This window comes from Lycorma delicatula, chromosome 2, assembly GCF_047948215.1.
Source record: "Lycorma delicatula isolate Av1 chromosome 2, ASM4794821v1, whole genome shotgun sequence".
In the NCBI taxonomy this organism is placed as follows: Eukaryota; Metazoa; Arthropoda; class Insecta; order Hemiptera; family Fulgoridae; genus Lycorma; species Lycorma delicatula.
In genome coordinates this window covers 109331498-109349259 of record NC_134456.1, presented here as the reverse complement: position 1 = coordinate 109349259, position 17762 = coordinate 109331498, and the positions used below count along the sequence as shown (strand labels likewise).

Here is a 17762-nt window from a genome sequence, read left to right as displayed (position 1 = left end):
TTTCTTCCTCCTGTAGTTCAGAGTTGTTGTGACTTTCTTTTACACATCAAGCATATATTGCAGTGTTCAAGCAAGAAGTTGTATTGTGGTCATACCTTTGACACAGGAAATATCATCTAGAGTTGGATTGAATGGTTATACTCAAATAGATAAGTAACCTACTTCTATTTTCTACAGTGGTTTGGGAAGGTTAAGTTAGTACAAGAGATAAGATATGGAGCAGGTTTCTCCATTCCACTCTGACATTTGATAATTTGTCTTGCCTGTACAAATCCTTGGGGACGAAGTTCATCGATAATCTCGCTTATATCAATCTCCAGAAGGTCCTGGCAAAAGATAACTTCTCAGCTGTTATTCAAAGATTTATGGTGTACCCCCTTTTTGTTGATACCACCCATGTTGGTGAGATGCAAGAGTGATCAACTCTGTTCATCACTAAATATCTCGTTTAGTATCATTCCATCTCTTAATTTCCTGACATTTTTAGGTGAACCACTTGAGCCTGTTATCACTTTATTTATCAGGAAAAGTGAGATCTTTTGATGGGAGAGCCTCCTTCCTGATATTTTTTAAGAACAAATCTTACATTCTTATATTGTGAATGGGATGCGCCACCAGTTAAACTGTTCTCATCAATAAAGTTTACTGATTCAATAATACATCAGTAAGTATTTCCTGATAGGGAATACCTATAAAGCATTTTGTCCTGACTGACTGACTGATTCAACACCCAGAAAAATGCTTGTGGTAAGTCTGCTGGTGGACAGTGGTGAGCCATCTCTTTGGAATAGGCGGAAGCAAATGATATGCTCCTATGTGGCTCGGATTTTTGTGCAACCGACTCATCCAACCTTTCATGCAGTATTCCCCAACCAGCTTGTTAATTGATACCAGGAACAGCCAAGATCTACTGCTGTGCTAGGCATCAGAGCTCAGTGCCTTTCCTCAGCTTTAAATATATAACTGCTTCCAGTCCTTACTGTTGCTCCATGTTATTACCCCCTTGGTGGCCTTCTCTCGTTAATTACTGCTTTGATCTTTGTCAGTATAATAAAAAGAACACAAATCCAGTTATTTTGCAAAACACATTCTATATAATATTATAATTATTATGAATCCTAATTTTACAGTTTTGGCTGTAAAAATGTTAATACTGTTGGTTATGCTTTTGTAGGCAACATAACATACATGTTTGGCATCCCCAGAATTTTCATTGAGGAGCGAGCTGTTTACTAGTAATAAGGCCTTAAGTATAATTAGCCCAACATTTCAACATGTACTCGTTTGCTCAGATTCCATGAGTGCCTTAAAGGTGATTAGTGATATGTACCCCAGACGCCCTGTTGTCTGTGAGATTCAGTGTGTTATTTCGTAAATGACTAGACAGAATACATCTGTGGGCTTCTGCTGGATCCCGCGCCATATTTAAATTTCAGGCAATGAGTGTGCATATAGTGCTGGAAAAGAGGTTTGTTTTCAGCCTACTGTTACCAGTCGCGTTGCTTCTATTGATCTTATCTTTTTCCTGAAGAGGAGTTCATTGATGAGTGGCAAAGTGAATGGGATGCTACTATTAACAATAAATTTCATCCACTTAAGCACAGTGTCCTCATGCAGAAATAACTGTCAAGAGGAAGTTATTACTTGTCATTTGGAAATAGGGTGCACACTAGGCTCACTCATGGATATCTGATGATGCAGACAGATGCACCTCTTTGTTCTTGCTGTGACTGCCAACTACCAGTGCACCACATCCTTGAAAATTGTATTTATTTCGGTATTGCATCATAAGTTTAAACTTGTCAGGTGCTGACGGGAAATATGTTGGGGAAAAATGCAGTGATATTATCTTGTGATTTATAGTCTGTGCATCTTGATTCAAAAATTTAATTAATTATATGGTCCTTGTTGACTGTGTATACCATTTGGCGTATGCCAGATGGTCATTTTTATTCTTGAAAATTTCTTTTTTAATCACTTTTAGCATCCATTACAGGCTTTTTAATTTTAAGATGTATTTTTATGTTGCTAGCTTTTAGGTTTTAATTAATGTTTTTTACATTTTTTATGTACAACAAATATATTGTTTCTGGGCAATGAACATGCAATTGCGTTTTTCACCCAGAAAAAAAATTACAGCTACAGGTAGGTATATTTATTATGGCTCATTTGTGGCTTTACACTGTCTGTGTTTTATTGTATGGCTGTGATACTGTAGTATCTGAAATACAAGAGTCAACCATAATAGTTGCTTTCTATGAATGCAATGCAATTAGCCTGTAAAGTGAAGTGTCACCTGAAGGGCTGAATATGACTTAAATTCCAATTGGCTTAGCATGTTGATATGAACATTTGAATATAAACATGCCAAGCCACATTACATTTGAATTGGTGAAAAAGGCAGTAGGGGATCACTTACTCACTTTCCTGTAGTAAACCTGGCATGGGATGCTTGTTAATCTTGTGTCTGTGTTACATTCGTTCGATTGACTTTTGATACATATCAGTTTGTCTACAACTGTTAACAGTTTTATCATCTAATATACTTATGGTATGAGTTGTTCAAGGAATATATAGGTATCTCAAAATTAACACAGGATTAAATTTGCACCATTTTTTTCTCGGGTTGGGAACGCTCTCTGAAGCAAACATATCATAGTAATTACATTCTGGTTAGGAGTGAGTTAGTTGTGATGGAGAAATACATAATGACCTTCATCCTGAACCCTGTAGAGGAAGTCACCCGTCTTGTGACAATCCTGGTCGCCATATCATATTCTTCATTCCTAGCCCTGGTGGGTGTTAGAGATTGTCTATTAGACCCTCTAAACTTATAACAAAACCCATTCATCTGTTTGGTCTCTGTCAGGGTGCCACCAATGCAAATGCCTCGGCAGACATTGTTTCCTTCCCCTTTCTGCGGAGTGCCCACGACATTATTGCACAAAGATCACCGCCACATGGTCAGAGGGCCCTCTAAGTGCTCAGCTATGGGCTTGTCTGGCTCAGCACCTTCTGGCATCGAATTCCCTGTCAAGCTTCCTTCGAGGCATGTAATCTGTCATTTACTTTCTTAATGTAGTACTCTTCTATAGCCTTCCATTCAAGGGTCCTCTCATCATAATTCTCTTAGTGTCTTCTGGATTAAACATGACCTCTGCGCCCAAGGCTTCTAGCATCTCGGCATTCATTCTCAAATCGTGTACAACAAAAGGAGGAGGGGTCTCCTCCTCAGCACATGTGGGACAAAGGTCAGAGTAATCCAAACAGAATCTGTACAAGTAAGCTCTATAGCCTCCATGGCCCGCCAGAAACTGTGTTAGTAATCCAGCGAGCCATGAGTCCTTCAGTGCCAACTTCTAATATCGCCAACAATTCAGTGGCTCTACCGCTCTTTTGTCCCCTCGTCCCACCTGCTTTGCCTAACAACAGCTTTTCTATATCAGCAGAAATTCTCTTATTGGCAGGAGATAGAGGTCCCAGTGCTCGAAGTCTCTTTGCTCAATCAGCAGGTCCATAGGTAAGCCAAGACCTTGGCTGGCTTCTTAGAAACTGTGTGATAAGTGCAGATTATTCATAAACAGCATCCCCTGTGTGAAGCCTCGAGTCCTAAATATTTCACGTGCTTAGTGATGCTCCCCCACAATTCGGCCCCATATAATATCATGGCACATGCAACTTCCACCAGCAGTCTCCTTTACAAGTGGGTTGGGCCACCGCTGTTGAGACAACCTCATTGTCTTCACTTTGGCAGCCTCCTTGATGGCCTGTGTTCCAAACCAGAGCATCGTGTCAACCCAGACTCTGAAGTATTTATTTGTTTCATCTTCCAGGCAGCAAATAAACCTACATCCAGTTAGATATGACTTGATCATCCGTAGGAGGTACAGCAGAATTCCACATTCCATTAGCAACCCCATTATTCGGACATGAGAAATTCAGTTGAATGCATTTCTCATGTCAAGAGTGACGAGCACACACATTGTCCTTCAGCTCCTCCTTGTGGCTCTCTCCACAACCTGGCACACAGCACTCACCACATCAGTGATGGACTTCCCCTTCCAGAAGCTGTTTTGACTGGCGGAGAGTCCACTCACCCTCTCCACCACCACGGTTATTCTACAACGGGTCCCTCCCCGGTTTGAGGACTAACCAGCTGTTGGCATCTCCACCTGTGGGGTATATCCCCTCTGTGAGGCAAGCATTATATACCTCAAGACAAATGTAAGATCGACCACAGATCCAGTTGTGCCCCTCTTGAAGGTATGGATACTGTCCACATTCAGGCAAACCAAATCCACAGTAGCAGCTGTATCTGCAAGGATCCTTCCCCTTATGTTTGTCCTGGCGGAGCCCCAACTTGTAGACCAAGAGTTGAAGTCTCCAGCCAAGAGAGCAGGACGGTGTGTAAGAATGTTTCTGGCTAAAGCAGTCAGTGCCTCCTCAAATCTTTCGATCATAATATTCAATGACATGTAAGAAGATGCCACCAACTCTTGCCCGAACAAAGCTTCTATTAAGGTGCACATCATATACAGATATGCTACCACAAAGCCATCCTCCTGTCTCCTGGTATAGCAGTCATCCAAGTCAATACAGCTCTGAGATGATCACAACATCTGTTCCCACCTTTGTTGAGTATCCAGCCAGCAGTCATTTGCCAGCCTAGTGTGATTCAGATTAATCTGGATAACCTTCATTTTCGTGGGGCTACAGCCAGTCCTCCACTGACGTTCCTCAACTGTCTCTTTTCTGGGTCCACTAGGGCATGAGGAGTACCCCATTCTGTGCCCCTCTGTTCTACAGGTCAAGCATCATGCTTCCGTCTTACAATTTAGCTCTATGACCCTTGGCTTTGCAGTAAGCAAGAGCCCGACCTGTCTTTCCTTTGCCATCCTCTGGCTGTATGGCCCATCTCAAAGCACTTTAAACAGCACAGGGGCTGCTCCATATTGTCAACACTGCATGACACCATGCCAATCCTTATGCGACTCTTCTGTACTATGTGTACAGCCAAGGTGGTGGCAGTTTGCCGATTGCAATCTTCGTCTCTTCGTAACCGGGTCGCATCATAGTCCATAAAAATATCAGGTAGCTCAGGGTCAGCGATCTCCACAAGCCCCTTTACTACATCCTCTGCCTGTATATTGCCCTCTAGATCGCATATGTGGAGAGCAACAGTTCTGGTCCTTGACTGTACAACCACCTACCATAACTTAACAACCCCCAGTTATCTAATCAATTCATGGAAGAGCAATCCCACGCCTTCCTCTAACACCAAAGGTTTCACACAAAACCTCTTCCTATATCTAACTTCAGTTACACTATGCACACAGATAATTACTTGATTGAGCCTTTAAACACCAAAAATACTGTCCTCATACCAACAAAACAAGTGTTGATCACAACAACAACAATTTTGTCCTACAATTCAATTTACTCAAAGTCCTCTTGAAACAGATTCACAATTAATAAGCCTATAATGAAAATATACCCTATCTCTCTCTGCTCTAGTCCGCTTTCAGAAGTGAGGTCAACGCCTACATACTCCCAAACCACAGCTTTACAAAGTTCTCTACACAGTCATCTCATCCTAACAATGAATATCTTGGCTAACTAGGGCTCAGTGCCAAAACACCTGTCTTGGTGAAGTATGCACCCAAGTTGCTGTTCTATCTATACATCTACAACAGCATCAGGCCCCCCTCAGCCATCCTCCACAGGACTAAGAATCTAAAGAAGCCAGCAACTATGTTCCATTCTTTTTCGGTTTTCCAGTTAGCTTGTCGGTCAAAACCAGAATTGATTCTTGCAAACTCTCTAGTTACTTTGGCATGTTCAGCTTCATACCTGTGGTAGACATATAAGACATGGCGCACATCATCAATAGCCCATCACTCTACACAAAAACCTGAATTAATCACACCAACTCTGGCCAACTTATCTTGAAAAGCACAAAATAAATCGTGTAATATGCTGATTGGGGAAATCCACCTAAATCCCTGCATACTTTTCACATCAGGAAAAATGCAGTTGGAAGCCATGGACTTCGGCTTTGATGTTGATAGATGTTCTTCAAGTAGGATGGCTGTCATCTGGTATGCAAAACCATCGAGTTCTTACAGAAGAAATTTCATGGGTGGCTGATTTTATGCAATAGTGATTACAATTTGCCACGAAGATCATAAGATATTATATTTTGTGACCTTTATCTCTTGGGATTTGTAAAGTCCAAGGTTTACAGCTAATACATGCTAACCATTCCTGAACTTAGAGAAGAAATTTTACTTGTTATTGCCATAAGTTTGTCAAAAGATAGCGTGAATGTCATGTGGACATGGAGGATATTTTCCATAATTAATCAGAATGTTTACTCTTTCAAAGTGTCACAACTTCGGTAATTCATGTATAAATAAAAATTCATTTTGTAAATATAAATCCATGTTACTTTTGGGACACTTTATACAATTGATAACAGTTACATTACAATAATGTTACTTTGTATTGCTGTTACTACAAGGGAAAGTCCAAAAGCTGCTTGCACTTGTCAGCTTTCCATGTAAAGGAAAGATTTTAAAAATTTAGCATAATATATTTTTTATTTAAAAAAAATAATTCTAGTGTTATTTTTCCTTAAGTTTATTTTAACATGTATCATATGTAGCATTAATTTTTCTGTGCTTCCACTAAAAGCTACATGTAAACATGATAACTACTCGTAACATCTCATTTTTGACATCTTTTTATGAAACCAATATCATTGTTTTGAAACAATATTACACTTTTGTGGTACCAAACATACAAAAATTGCAAGGTAACAGCTTTGGATGGTTGAAATCAGCTGATTTCAAAGTCGAGAGTTTTAAGCTTCAGTCCTAGTAAAGGCAGTTACTTTTATATGGATTTGAATACTAGATCATGGATACCGGTGTTCTTTGGTGGTTGGGTTTCAATTAAACACACATCTCAGGAATAGTCAAACTGAGACTGTACAAGACTATACACTTCATTTACACTCGTACATATCATCCTCATTCATCCCCTGAAGTAATATCTGACAGTAATTCCAGAGGCTAATCAGAAAAAGAAAGATTGGATGTTGAACTGTTGTTTTAGAACTTTTGTGACCCTGATATATGCAGTGTGGCATTGTCATGGATAAGTAAAATGATATTTTGTGAGTTTTTCTGACTGTTGATCTTTGATCACATTTCTGAGTTTCTTCAGCATTTCACGAAATACTGTTGCATTTATTGATTACCTTAGATATGAATTTACTATTCATAACACCTTGATGATCAAAGAAAAGAATCTACAATACTGACCATGTTGACAGAAGGAATTGTTTAGTATTTTTCCAAGATATAAAAAGTGATCAGTGTCTACTAATGTGAATTGCTTAGTTTCATTTCAGGTAAGAAATGATGCACTCAAAATTATCTCTAGTTGTAAGACTTTCCAAAAATGCATTTTTTTTTCTGCAGTATTGATTCAGAAAATACAAAAGCTGAATGGCATTGTTACCCCCCTTGATTTGATTGCAGCGATGAACAAGGCACCTAACGATCATATAGTTTGATACTCAAGAAACAGTTTTATGCACTTTCATGTGAATTTAATTAGTTCTTCCATGTTGATATTTTCAGTTTGTTTATTTGTTTTCATAATTCTAGAATTTTTTGTAGAACGTGTTTTCATTCTATATCTCAAGTAATTTGTGATGAATTTCATTAGTTATCTATGTTTTTCTGCACAAAAGTTGCTACATTAGCTTCCAATTTGAATGGTTCTTGTAATGAACATTACTACTTGTAACTTTCATTATTTTTACAGACTAATTATATGAATGCACAATAATTTGTCCTTAAAGAGGGATGTTACATAATTTGCTATCACACAAAATATTTAGATCAAACTTTCTTTATTCAACAAGTTATATTGATGTGTGCAACTTAGTAAATGTATTATATCCTAATATTTACTTCGGATTCTAGTTTTACATTTATTAAATTAACATCTACACAGTTGTGTATAGAGTATCTAGCAGGATTATATGTTATTTTTACAGCCTCCTTTTATAATAACTTGCAACAACATTAACAGAGATTTTACATTATAATGTGTTATTTCATTACAGCTGACTGAAACTAATGATGGAACTAATGTAAATTGTGGCAACAGTAAAACACGTGCCTGTGATCCACTTCAGGTATATCTTCCACCTTGTTCTCCTGCAGGTTGCTCATCACCTTCTCCTACACGGATGTTTAATTTTCGGCAAGGTTTCTCTTCTAATCCTTGGAAAACAAATTTATCTCCTAGTCCTACAGGCAAATTCAAAACTAGGTAAAAGATTATAGTTTTTAATATAATTTCATCCATTGATTGGAAATGTAATTAAATTATCAGACCAGTTATTTATTTGAGACACATTTATATGAAGTAATTGAACTAATTGCGTCCTTACAGCAGAAATTTTTTTATCCATTTTTTGGATATCTGTTTGTTGCCTTTCCTTTTTTGGGGTCCATTTACAGAGATATGCTTCAGATGTTTTAATGAAAAGTTGGACATATTAAAACAGATTCTTACTCTTTCTGTCATTGAAATTCTCTTTTTGTTCAGTGATTGAGATAGTAAACATTCTCTTTGAAATTAAAAAAATTTAATTACATTTTTAATTGTTTTTAACCATAAAAAATTCATTCTGAAGAAGCCAAGATCTTGTTATAAGTAGTCGAAAGATTCTATAAAAATGAAAAGCAATAATAAAAATACTGAAAAATTAATTTAAACAGAATAAAGTATTTATTTAATATATGTATAGATCATCTTTCTTAGTAATGTAGCTTAAATTGGCTAGTAGGTAATTCAACAAATTGTGAGTTGTAGCAAAAATAATCAAAAACATCAAATTCATTGAAAGTGAAGAAGAAATATATTTTAGTTAAAAATAATTGCATAACTTTCTTTGATTATCCTTTTCAGAATTAAATGCTAAATTTTAATTGTTACTTTCATTTTTTATTATTATTAGTAATATTTTCTGATTACTGTAACATTGAGGGATTGAAATTGTTGATTTTTGTACTGTTTTGTAATGATTCACATTTTAATTTGTTTGATATGTGAATAATTATCTAAGTAGTTCTTTTTTGTTATAGCCCTTCATTTTAAGGCAAAAGAGAATCTTAAAATCGTACATCAATTTTTATGCTTGTACTTATATTTGTTTTTGTTGTGTTTTATTCTTACGTACAGTGTATATGAACAAAATTAGGTTATGTTATGAATGTATAGTATTTTATGTTTGAAGATTCTGGTTAGCATAATTGTTTCTTTTATAGGTTCAGTAGTGCACATCCTGGGGTTATGAGAACTTAATCAATTAGCTTATTTAATTAGCTATTTGTTAGTTTTCAAGTTATTAAAGATAATGTTGCAGAAAATTATCTCGCGTGTGGTCATGAACTTCATCAGCTTACAAATGGGTCATCTTTGTGCTTTTACCCTTTGTGTGGTTGCTAACCAGCATATATGCTTATTCAGTTTTTAAAAAAAAATTGTATTTTAGAAACATTAATAACATTTATTTGCTTAGTAATTACGTTTGTGAATAATTTGAAAGGTCCTGAAAATTAATGGTAGTCACTGTCAGTCTGATAAGTAACCTTGGAGAATGCAAAATATATATATATATATATACATGAGAGGTGGATCAAAAAATAAGTTATATCATTGCCGTGTTCTTAAACCGAAAGAGATATATAATGTCTTGTGGTGGCAGCACTGGTTATGCTGTCTTCACGCTCCCCCAGCCGCAATTCTGTATGACATTCAGTACATGTGTAATGTTGTCAATATGGTGTGTCCTCAAGAGATTTCATCCAGCATAGAAATGCGTTCAGTAGTCTGATTTTTGTGGGCAAAAAATTACAATTGTTGTGAAATTTATCGTCAGATTGTGGAAGAATACAGTAGAATGCAATGTCATGCCCCATGATCACAAAATGGTGTCAAATGTACAGAAACGGAAGAACAAATGGAAGTGACGAACTGCATGCTAGGCATCCTTCAACTGCAAACATGACGGGTACGCGGAACGCATGAATGAAATGATCTTGAGTAACTGGCGCATTAAAATTAGAGAGATTGCAAGTGAATTTAACATCAGTTATGGTAGTGTGTTTGCAATTATTCACGCTCAGCTTGGTTACTGCAACATGTGTGCATGATGGGTACCACATCTGTTGACTGGCAACCACAACATCAACATTTTGCATCTGCTCTTTCTTTTCTTCAATGTTATTCCAGGACTGGTCCACAGTTTTTGAAATAAATCATCACAGGCGATGAGAGCTGGGTGCTTCATTACACTCTTGAGACTAAATGAGCATCACATGAATGGGGATACAAAAATTTGCCACAGCCAAAAAATTGAAAACATCCCCATATGTTTGTAAGGTTATGCTGAGAGTCTTTTTCAATTCTGAGAGAGTTGTTTACAGTGAATTTTTTCCCTGCAGAACATCAATCAATGCCAAATCTTACTGTGAGACAAAAAATTGCTTAAAGCCATTAAAGATCAAAAACCTAGAAGATTAAGCATCAGGGTTGTCTTTCTTCATGACAATGATACTCCTCATTCAGTTCATGTGATAAAGGAGTTACTGCAAAAGATCAAGTGGGAAGTGTGGTCTCAGCTGCCTTACAGCCCTGACCTAGCACCCTGTGACTACCAGCTGTTTGGTCTTCTCAGGCGAGACCTTGGAGGGGGGGAGCGTTTTGCTAATGATGATGATCTGAAGGAAGCAATCCTTAAATGGTTGAAGGAAATTGGATGAAAATTTTATGAGAGGGTATTGAAAAACTTGTCACAAGGTATGAAAAGTGTTTAGAAAAACTTAGTGATTATGTTGAAAAATAGATAAAATATATGTATTTTTAAAAAAAAAATTGTCTTATAAATTTGTGTTTGTTTGATAGAGGAGGTGTAACTTACTTTCTGATCATCCGTCGTATTTATTATATTAATATATATATTTTTTTAGAGCTATATAGTTGAACTTGCCATATTTTAGGAGGAGTCCATTAAAAAATTAGGACAGTAAATATAATCCTAATATTGTTATTTTCTACCACACCACTCCGTTATCGTGGTCATCTTACAATTTTGTATAAAAATATTATAAATAACATGAATTAATTTTTATGAGGTGTGATTGGAAAGCTTTAAGACAGGTGCTGCCACTGCTCAATAGGAGGCAGTAGGTTTTGTCATGAAGGGGGAAGCTTGTTTTGTGCTTGAAACATTCTGAAGAGACCACCTCAATATCTTTGTTCTGTAGAGTGGCATCCTGGTGAGTGAAGATGTTTTCATTTAACCGGACTATTGAGTTTGTGTCAAAATTTGTTTGAAAACCAGGAAATCAGGTTTGGAAACTTATCAACTGTTAATAACAGCTTTCAGCGATAACTGTCTGAACAAAAAACATGTCTGAATCAGTCAAATGTTTTTAACAAATTCAAATCAAACAAGAATCAATCGAAGTCCTGTCAGACTTCCACTTCAAACATCAACCTGTGAAAGTTTGTGATTTAGTGCGCTCTTACTGTAGACTTATAAATAGGGAAATAGCTAATGAACTGAAATTAAGTTTCTACTGTATCAGTCAATTTTAACAAGATTTTAAACATGCGTGAAGTGTTTGTAAAAATCATTCTCAAAATTGTTATCAGACCAGCAGAAACAACACTGACTTGAAGTGCCCCAAGAACTGATTAATCCGGCTGAAACTGACCAAGATTTATTGAATAGGGTAATTACAGTCTATAATCATAAATATTATCCAGAAACATAGGCACAAATATCACAGTGGAAGGATCCAAGTTCACCACAACCGAAAAGCTTGACAAAGTCAGTTGAATTTGAAGACAATGTTGATGGTTTTCTTTCATTCTACAGGTATTGTGCATCACAATTTTGCCCCTAGGAAGGAGACAGTCAACCAGGAATACTCTAATAATCTCCTTAAGTATTTTCACAAAAATGTGCAGAGAAAAGGTTCTGTTCTTTGGCCAGACAAGAACTGAGTCCTCCATCACAACAACAGCTCATTGTGCATTCTTGGTCATTGAATTTTTGGCCAAATTCGTGTGCTTTTGCAACCCCTTATCCTCCTAATTTACCCACTGTTGACTTCTATCTGTTTACCTAAATAGAAGTTTTCTCTGAAAGTGAACTGATATGACTCAATTGAAGACATCGAGGCAAATATGGAGAGGGTTTTTAACACCATAAAAAGAAAATTTCCAGGAATGCTTTAAAAAATGAAAACATTGTTTGAGTCAGTGGGTGCAGTTAGAAGGAGATCCATCACAATAGCCTGCAAGTACTTCCATTTTTAAGTTACAAGCCCAGTCTTAAAACTGTCTAATCACACCTATAATAGATCTAATAAACTTATGCATAATAATACACCCAATAAACTGCAATCTGAGCCAACAAATAAGTTCAATTTAAAATTTATACAAAACTTAAAATTTCTTCAGAGTTAATAATCATCAATGTTCTGCTGTTTAGCAGATCCTTACATAGCGTTGGCTCTCCATTCTTTTCTATTTTCAGCTAACCGTTTTGTATGAACATGAATTCTTTTTAATTTGATATTATCTAGCAGTTTCCATCTTTGTCTTTGTCTTCCTCTCTTAAAATTCATCGTACCCTCCAAGAAAACAAACAGTCCTTTTGTAATGCATGTCAATCCAGTTTATTTTTCTGTCTCAAAATCTGCAGCAGTGATCTACCCAAGATTAGAAGATTTTTAAATCTTCTAATCTTTTCTCATCTTCCTTGCATAAAGTCCACATCTCCACCCCATATAATGCTACACTCCATACAAAACATTTGGCAAGTCTCTTTTCCTCAGATATTTATAAAACTTACTACATAACAAGCATCTCTTTCTATTGAAAGCTTTTATCATTGCAATTCTAGTCTTTATTTATTTTTAAGCATCTCATATCATCACAGATACTGATCCCAAGATATTTAAAAGACTGCACCTGTTCAATTTCCTTTATTAGTTTAATTAACATTCTTCTCTCATCCTTGCTAATCATACACTTAGTTTTCTTACTATCGATTTTCATATCAAAGTTCCTGCACACTGTCTAAATTTTCCAGCATTCCTGTAAATGTTCTGATATTTTCTGCTAGCAATACTATGTCATCAGCGAATTTGGTGTTCTACCCTCTTCCCACCAAAACACATACCTCCTTTTCCTTTCGTGAACTTTTCTACGATCTCCCCAAAGTAATGTTAAACAGGGTAGATAAAAGATGGCATCCCTCTAACACCACTTCCAATCTTTTCTTTCTCCATTAAGTCGCTTCGAACTGTCACTTCTTTTTCAAGGTGCAAACGACTTATTTGTGTTCTTTCCTTCCAGTCATCACCTTTATTTTTTAGATTGGTCATTAAATTATTCCACTGTACTTTGTCTAAAGTCTTTTCAAGATTACAAAAACTATATTCACATCTCTTCTTTTCTTAATGTACCTTCACCAATAGTTTTCAGTAATCCAATAGAATTTCATGTATTCCTTTCCCTGTGAAACCCAAACTGTTCATCAGCAACTGATTTGGAAAGTTTGCTAGATATCCTTCTGTTTATTACCCTCAGAAGCATTTAGCTGCATAGAACAACAAATTTATAGTTCTGATCTCCTCATACTTGATTGCAGTATTTTTCTTCTCAATTGATATCATTACAGTTGATAAGAAGTCTCTTAGCCATTTACCTTTCTCATAAATCTCATTAAACAAATATATTACTTTCTTTCTTCCTTTTCTTCCCAAACTTTTTAGAATCTATCGGTTATTCATCAAGCCAGTTTTTTCAGGCTTTTCTGTTCTTCATTTCTTTCAAAGCTTTTTTCACTTTTTCCACACCTCCAGAATATAGTCTTTTTTCTTACACAGTAATTTTATTCTTCCTCTAAGCTAGCTTACTTTGGTTGTTGTTCTAGGTCATACAGCCCTTATGTATTCTTTCCAACTTTACAGAACTTATTGAGAATTCCTCGCTATTGTCCCATCTTTATTTTCAATTCCCATTCTTAATGCATTTCCTTTTCCTTGAAAACATATCTGCTTGACCTCTCTGTATATCAGTCAAATTTTCCTTCTCTCTCAAACCATCTATTTTATCTCATTTTTTTCTTATCCAATTCTCTCTTGCCTTTTTAACTTTTCTCCTTCACTCATTATTTAAATTCCTTCACCTTTTGCTCTCTTCATCACTTTTTTTTCCATCTTCTGTACCTTGGCTTTAGTAAACCCATTCTTTCTCTATTGTATTACTTTTCTACTTTTCTTACCTCTAGCAGCTCTTTTCAGACTCTTTCATCCTTAAAATTTGTTAAACTTGTTGAGTTTGATTTGCCAATTTTTTCAACAAATAAAAACGCTTTTATAAATTTTCCAAAAATTGGCATTTTATTTTATATAATATTAAATAGAAATTTCAGTTCCAATGGAACCGTCTTCAGTAGTAAAAATCAGTATTATTGAAATACGGAAACGAGAACATTAGCTTCTGTGACAATCTACATGTTACTGTAGATCTGTATCTAGAAATGGCTATATAGTCATATATAAATAAAGTGCCAATTTTTGTAAAATTTATAAAAGTGTTTTTATTTCTTTTATCCTTATCCATAGTCCATCTATGTCCTTGGTAAAAACCCCCTCTCTACCAGTAATTCACATGAATATTCCTTCTAATTCTCTAGCTTGTGATTCCTCCTTGAGAGCTTTTGTATTAAACTTTGCGGCCACTTTACCTCTCATAACTCTTTTCAATTCCACGAGTATTTGTGCCATAACCAGATTATGGTTTGAGTTAACATCAGCTCCTGGATACACTTTTGTATTTTTAAGACATTTCTATGCCATTTCTGTATTGATATATAGTTAGTCTGGTACTTCTTTCCTTCAAAATGAGACATCCCAGTATACCTTCTTTTGCGATTCTGTAAGAAGAGTATTTCCAACTATCAAAGAGTTCTCTTTACAAAAGTTCACTACTCTTATCTCCTCGCTCATTCCTCTCACCAAGTCCATAATTTACAACTCATCTTTTTCCTTTCCTTCTCTGACCACTGTATTCCGATCACCCATCACAATAAAACACGTATTTCTCTTTCCCTTTTCCATGACTTCTAATATATTATGACACTTTTGCTTCTTCATTAGGGTATTGCTTGTTGGCATATAAACTTGAATCAACATGTCCTTTTTGTACTCTTTATTTTCATAGGCATGATTCTACTGTTTATATAATCCATCTTAATTATTCTGTTCTTCAAGGTTTTCCTAATTACAGTTGCAATTCCCAGATTTCTACTTTTCTCTTCTCCAGATTAATAACACTGATTTTTTCCACTTCCAAACTCTCCACTATCCCCCCCATCTTACCTCGCATATATTAAGAGATTCCAAACTATTTTTCTTCATCTCTTGCTTTACAGTTTCCAATTTCCTTCTCTGTAAACAGTGCGAACATTCCAAGTTCCAATTTGCACTCTTCCTTTCTCAATGTTTTTGTTATCTTTTCCCTCTGTTCATTATTACCATGCTTCAATGAATTCCTATCCTGGACATTCGATTAAGGGGATATTTTACCTCTGGAATATTTTTCATGAAGCACCATTGCCATATCTCTTCTAGGGAATCCTGAGGAATCTTTAATGTGGTGGTACTCCGTTGCCTTCCACATTCTCAAGCCATTGACTATCCAATGGTTCATCTCCCTTTAGGATGATTTCTCATCCCAAGGGCAAAAGAGTGCCCTGGCCCACTTACCTGCTCCTTGACCCTACTAGAGGCTGTGGCACTTCATAGAAGTGGGACTCATCCTGGGAGCCACTCAGCAGGCTGATTGCAGTGTTGACACATGGTGATGGGTTTGCCACATCCCTACACCTTAAGAATTAATTTAAAAAAAAAAATATATATATATATAAATAGTTTTTTATATGTTTCTACACTTTTGTTTTCCTTAAAGTACATAAAGTAAAAATACTGGTTTAAGTTTTAGTAACTTTCACACTTGTACCTTTACTTTCTTCTATCTGTTAAGATAGAAATAGAATAAGATCTGTTTATATAGATCAAGATCAAGGTATTAATATAAGATCTATACAGATTTTTTATCTGTCTAGATAGAAACTAAATTATAAATACAATTTGATGCTTAAGTATGTATACAATGAAAAGAAACAAACTACATAAATATATTAATAATTAATACAAATCAATCAAAACAGAGTATTTTAAGTTTATGTGATTTAAAAATTCATATGAACACTGTTAAAAAAAGTATTGATTATAGAAAACTTAATAGACATTTTTGATAATAAAACTCTACGTAATTAAAATTATATTACATTTAGTAACTAGAATTTATGATTTGGAAACATTAACAATTACTATAATGCTGAGTATTGGACATTGAAGAAATATTTGTTTTTATTGTTAAAAATGTCCATAAAATAAAATTTAGAATCCAGTATGTAGACAGAATACCTGCATAATATTTAAAAATATATGCATAATATTTAAAAGTTAACTTAGTAGCTTCTATTAAAATACAGTATAAGAAATAGAAAGTAATAGCAGGATAAATTTATTGGATATCACTATAATAAGAACAAAAATAAATTAATATTGTTTGCAGAAAATGAAGTGATAAACAACAGTTTAATACATCTTTAATACCAAAATAATAGTACTTTATAACACTACAATCAACATAGCTCTAAATGTAATAGTTGATAACAGTGAATTAATCTACTAAACACAAAATGTAAGTGTATAAATAATATCAAGTAATGGATATAATAGTTATAAGGGATATAAATAAAGTAATAGTTAAAGTAAATTGAAGCATGAAAATATAATAAACATGTGTACAATCCTGTTAACCTATTGAGCACTCTTACCAAACCTGTATGACAAGATTGACAAAGATATTGCATCTTGTGTGGAGCTGTACTAGCCTGTACTACATGTATGGTTTCCAGTTTCACCTGTCAAATACAATTCCTGTTCAGATAAAATTTGATTTGTTCTTTACTGTTTGTTTCCCATCAGTTTTAAATATTTTGAATAACAGTCAAACTACTTATCAGTAAGATTTATTTTTTGATAATGTTCTTTCACATGCTATATTTTGACTATTATATATCCTGTTATGTGCGTATAATTGTCAATCATCAGTCATGTTTTTGTGTTGAAAGAATTTTGTATGAAATTATTATCTTACTTCAAATTAATATTTTTTGAATTTTATTGTTAATAACAACTATAACAGGCTAAAATGAAGAGAAGGGAGTTGAAGTGCACATGTGGATAAAATAATTTTAAAGCAATACTATCATATGAAAATAAAAGGTAATATATTTTCTGGAATACTCATAAAATACTAGTTCATAAAATACTAGGAAATGGTATGTAAAAAAAAATCACATATAGGAATAGTTTATTGTTTTTAAACTTAATACTCAATGGGTTGACATTTTAAAAGTGCTATAAAATTCTGAGAAAACAGCTATCAGAATGTAAAAACTAAAAAAAAATTAAATGATAAGAATAAATCTCACAACAGAAATATTTATAAATAAGCATACATAAAACAGAAAAAAAAACTTCAAAACATTTTATTAAGTATGACAGGCAGAAGTTAAAAAGAATGTT

At 34.9% G+C, this 17762-nt stretch overlaps 1 protein-coding gene across 2 annotated transcripts in view; it reads left to right on the top strand.

Annotated features, from left to right (window-relative positions):
• The window catches only part of LOC142319097 (PPP2R1A-PPP2R2A-interacting phosphatase regulator 1), a 58272-nt gene that overhangs the window by 33269 nt on the left and 7241 nt on the right, over positions 1–17762 (top strand). For both annotated transcript variants that reach the window (XM_075355999.1, XM_075355998.1), the window contains exon 4: positions 8138–8346. In XM_075355999.1, the coding sequence (XP_075212114.1) occupies positions 8138–8346 (209 nt within the window). The remainder of the gene's footprint in view (positions 1–8137; positions 8347–17762) is intronic.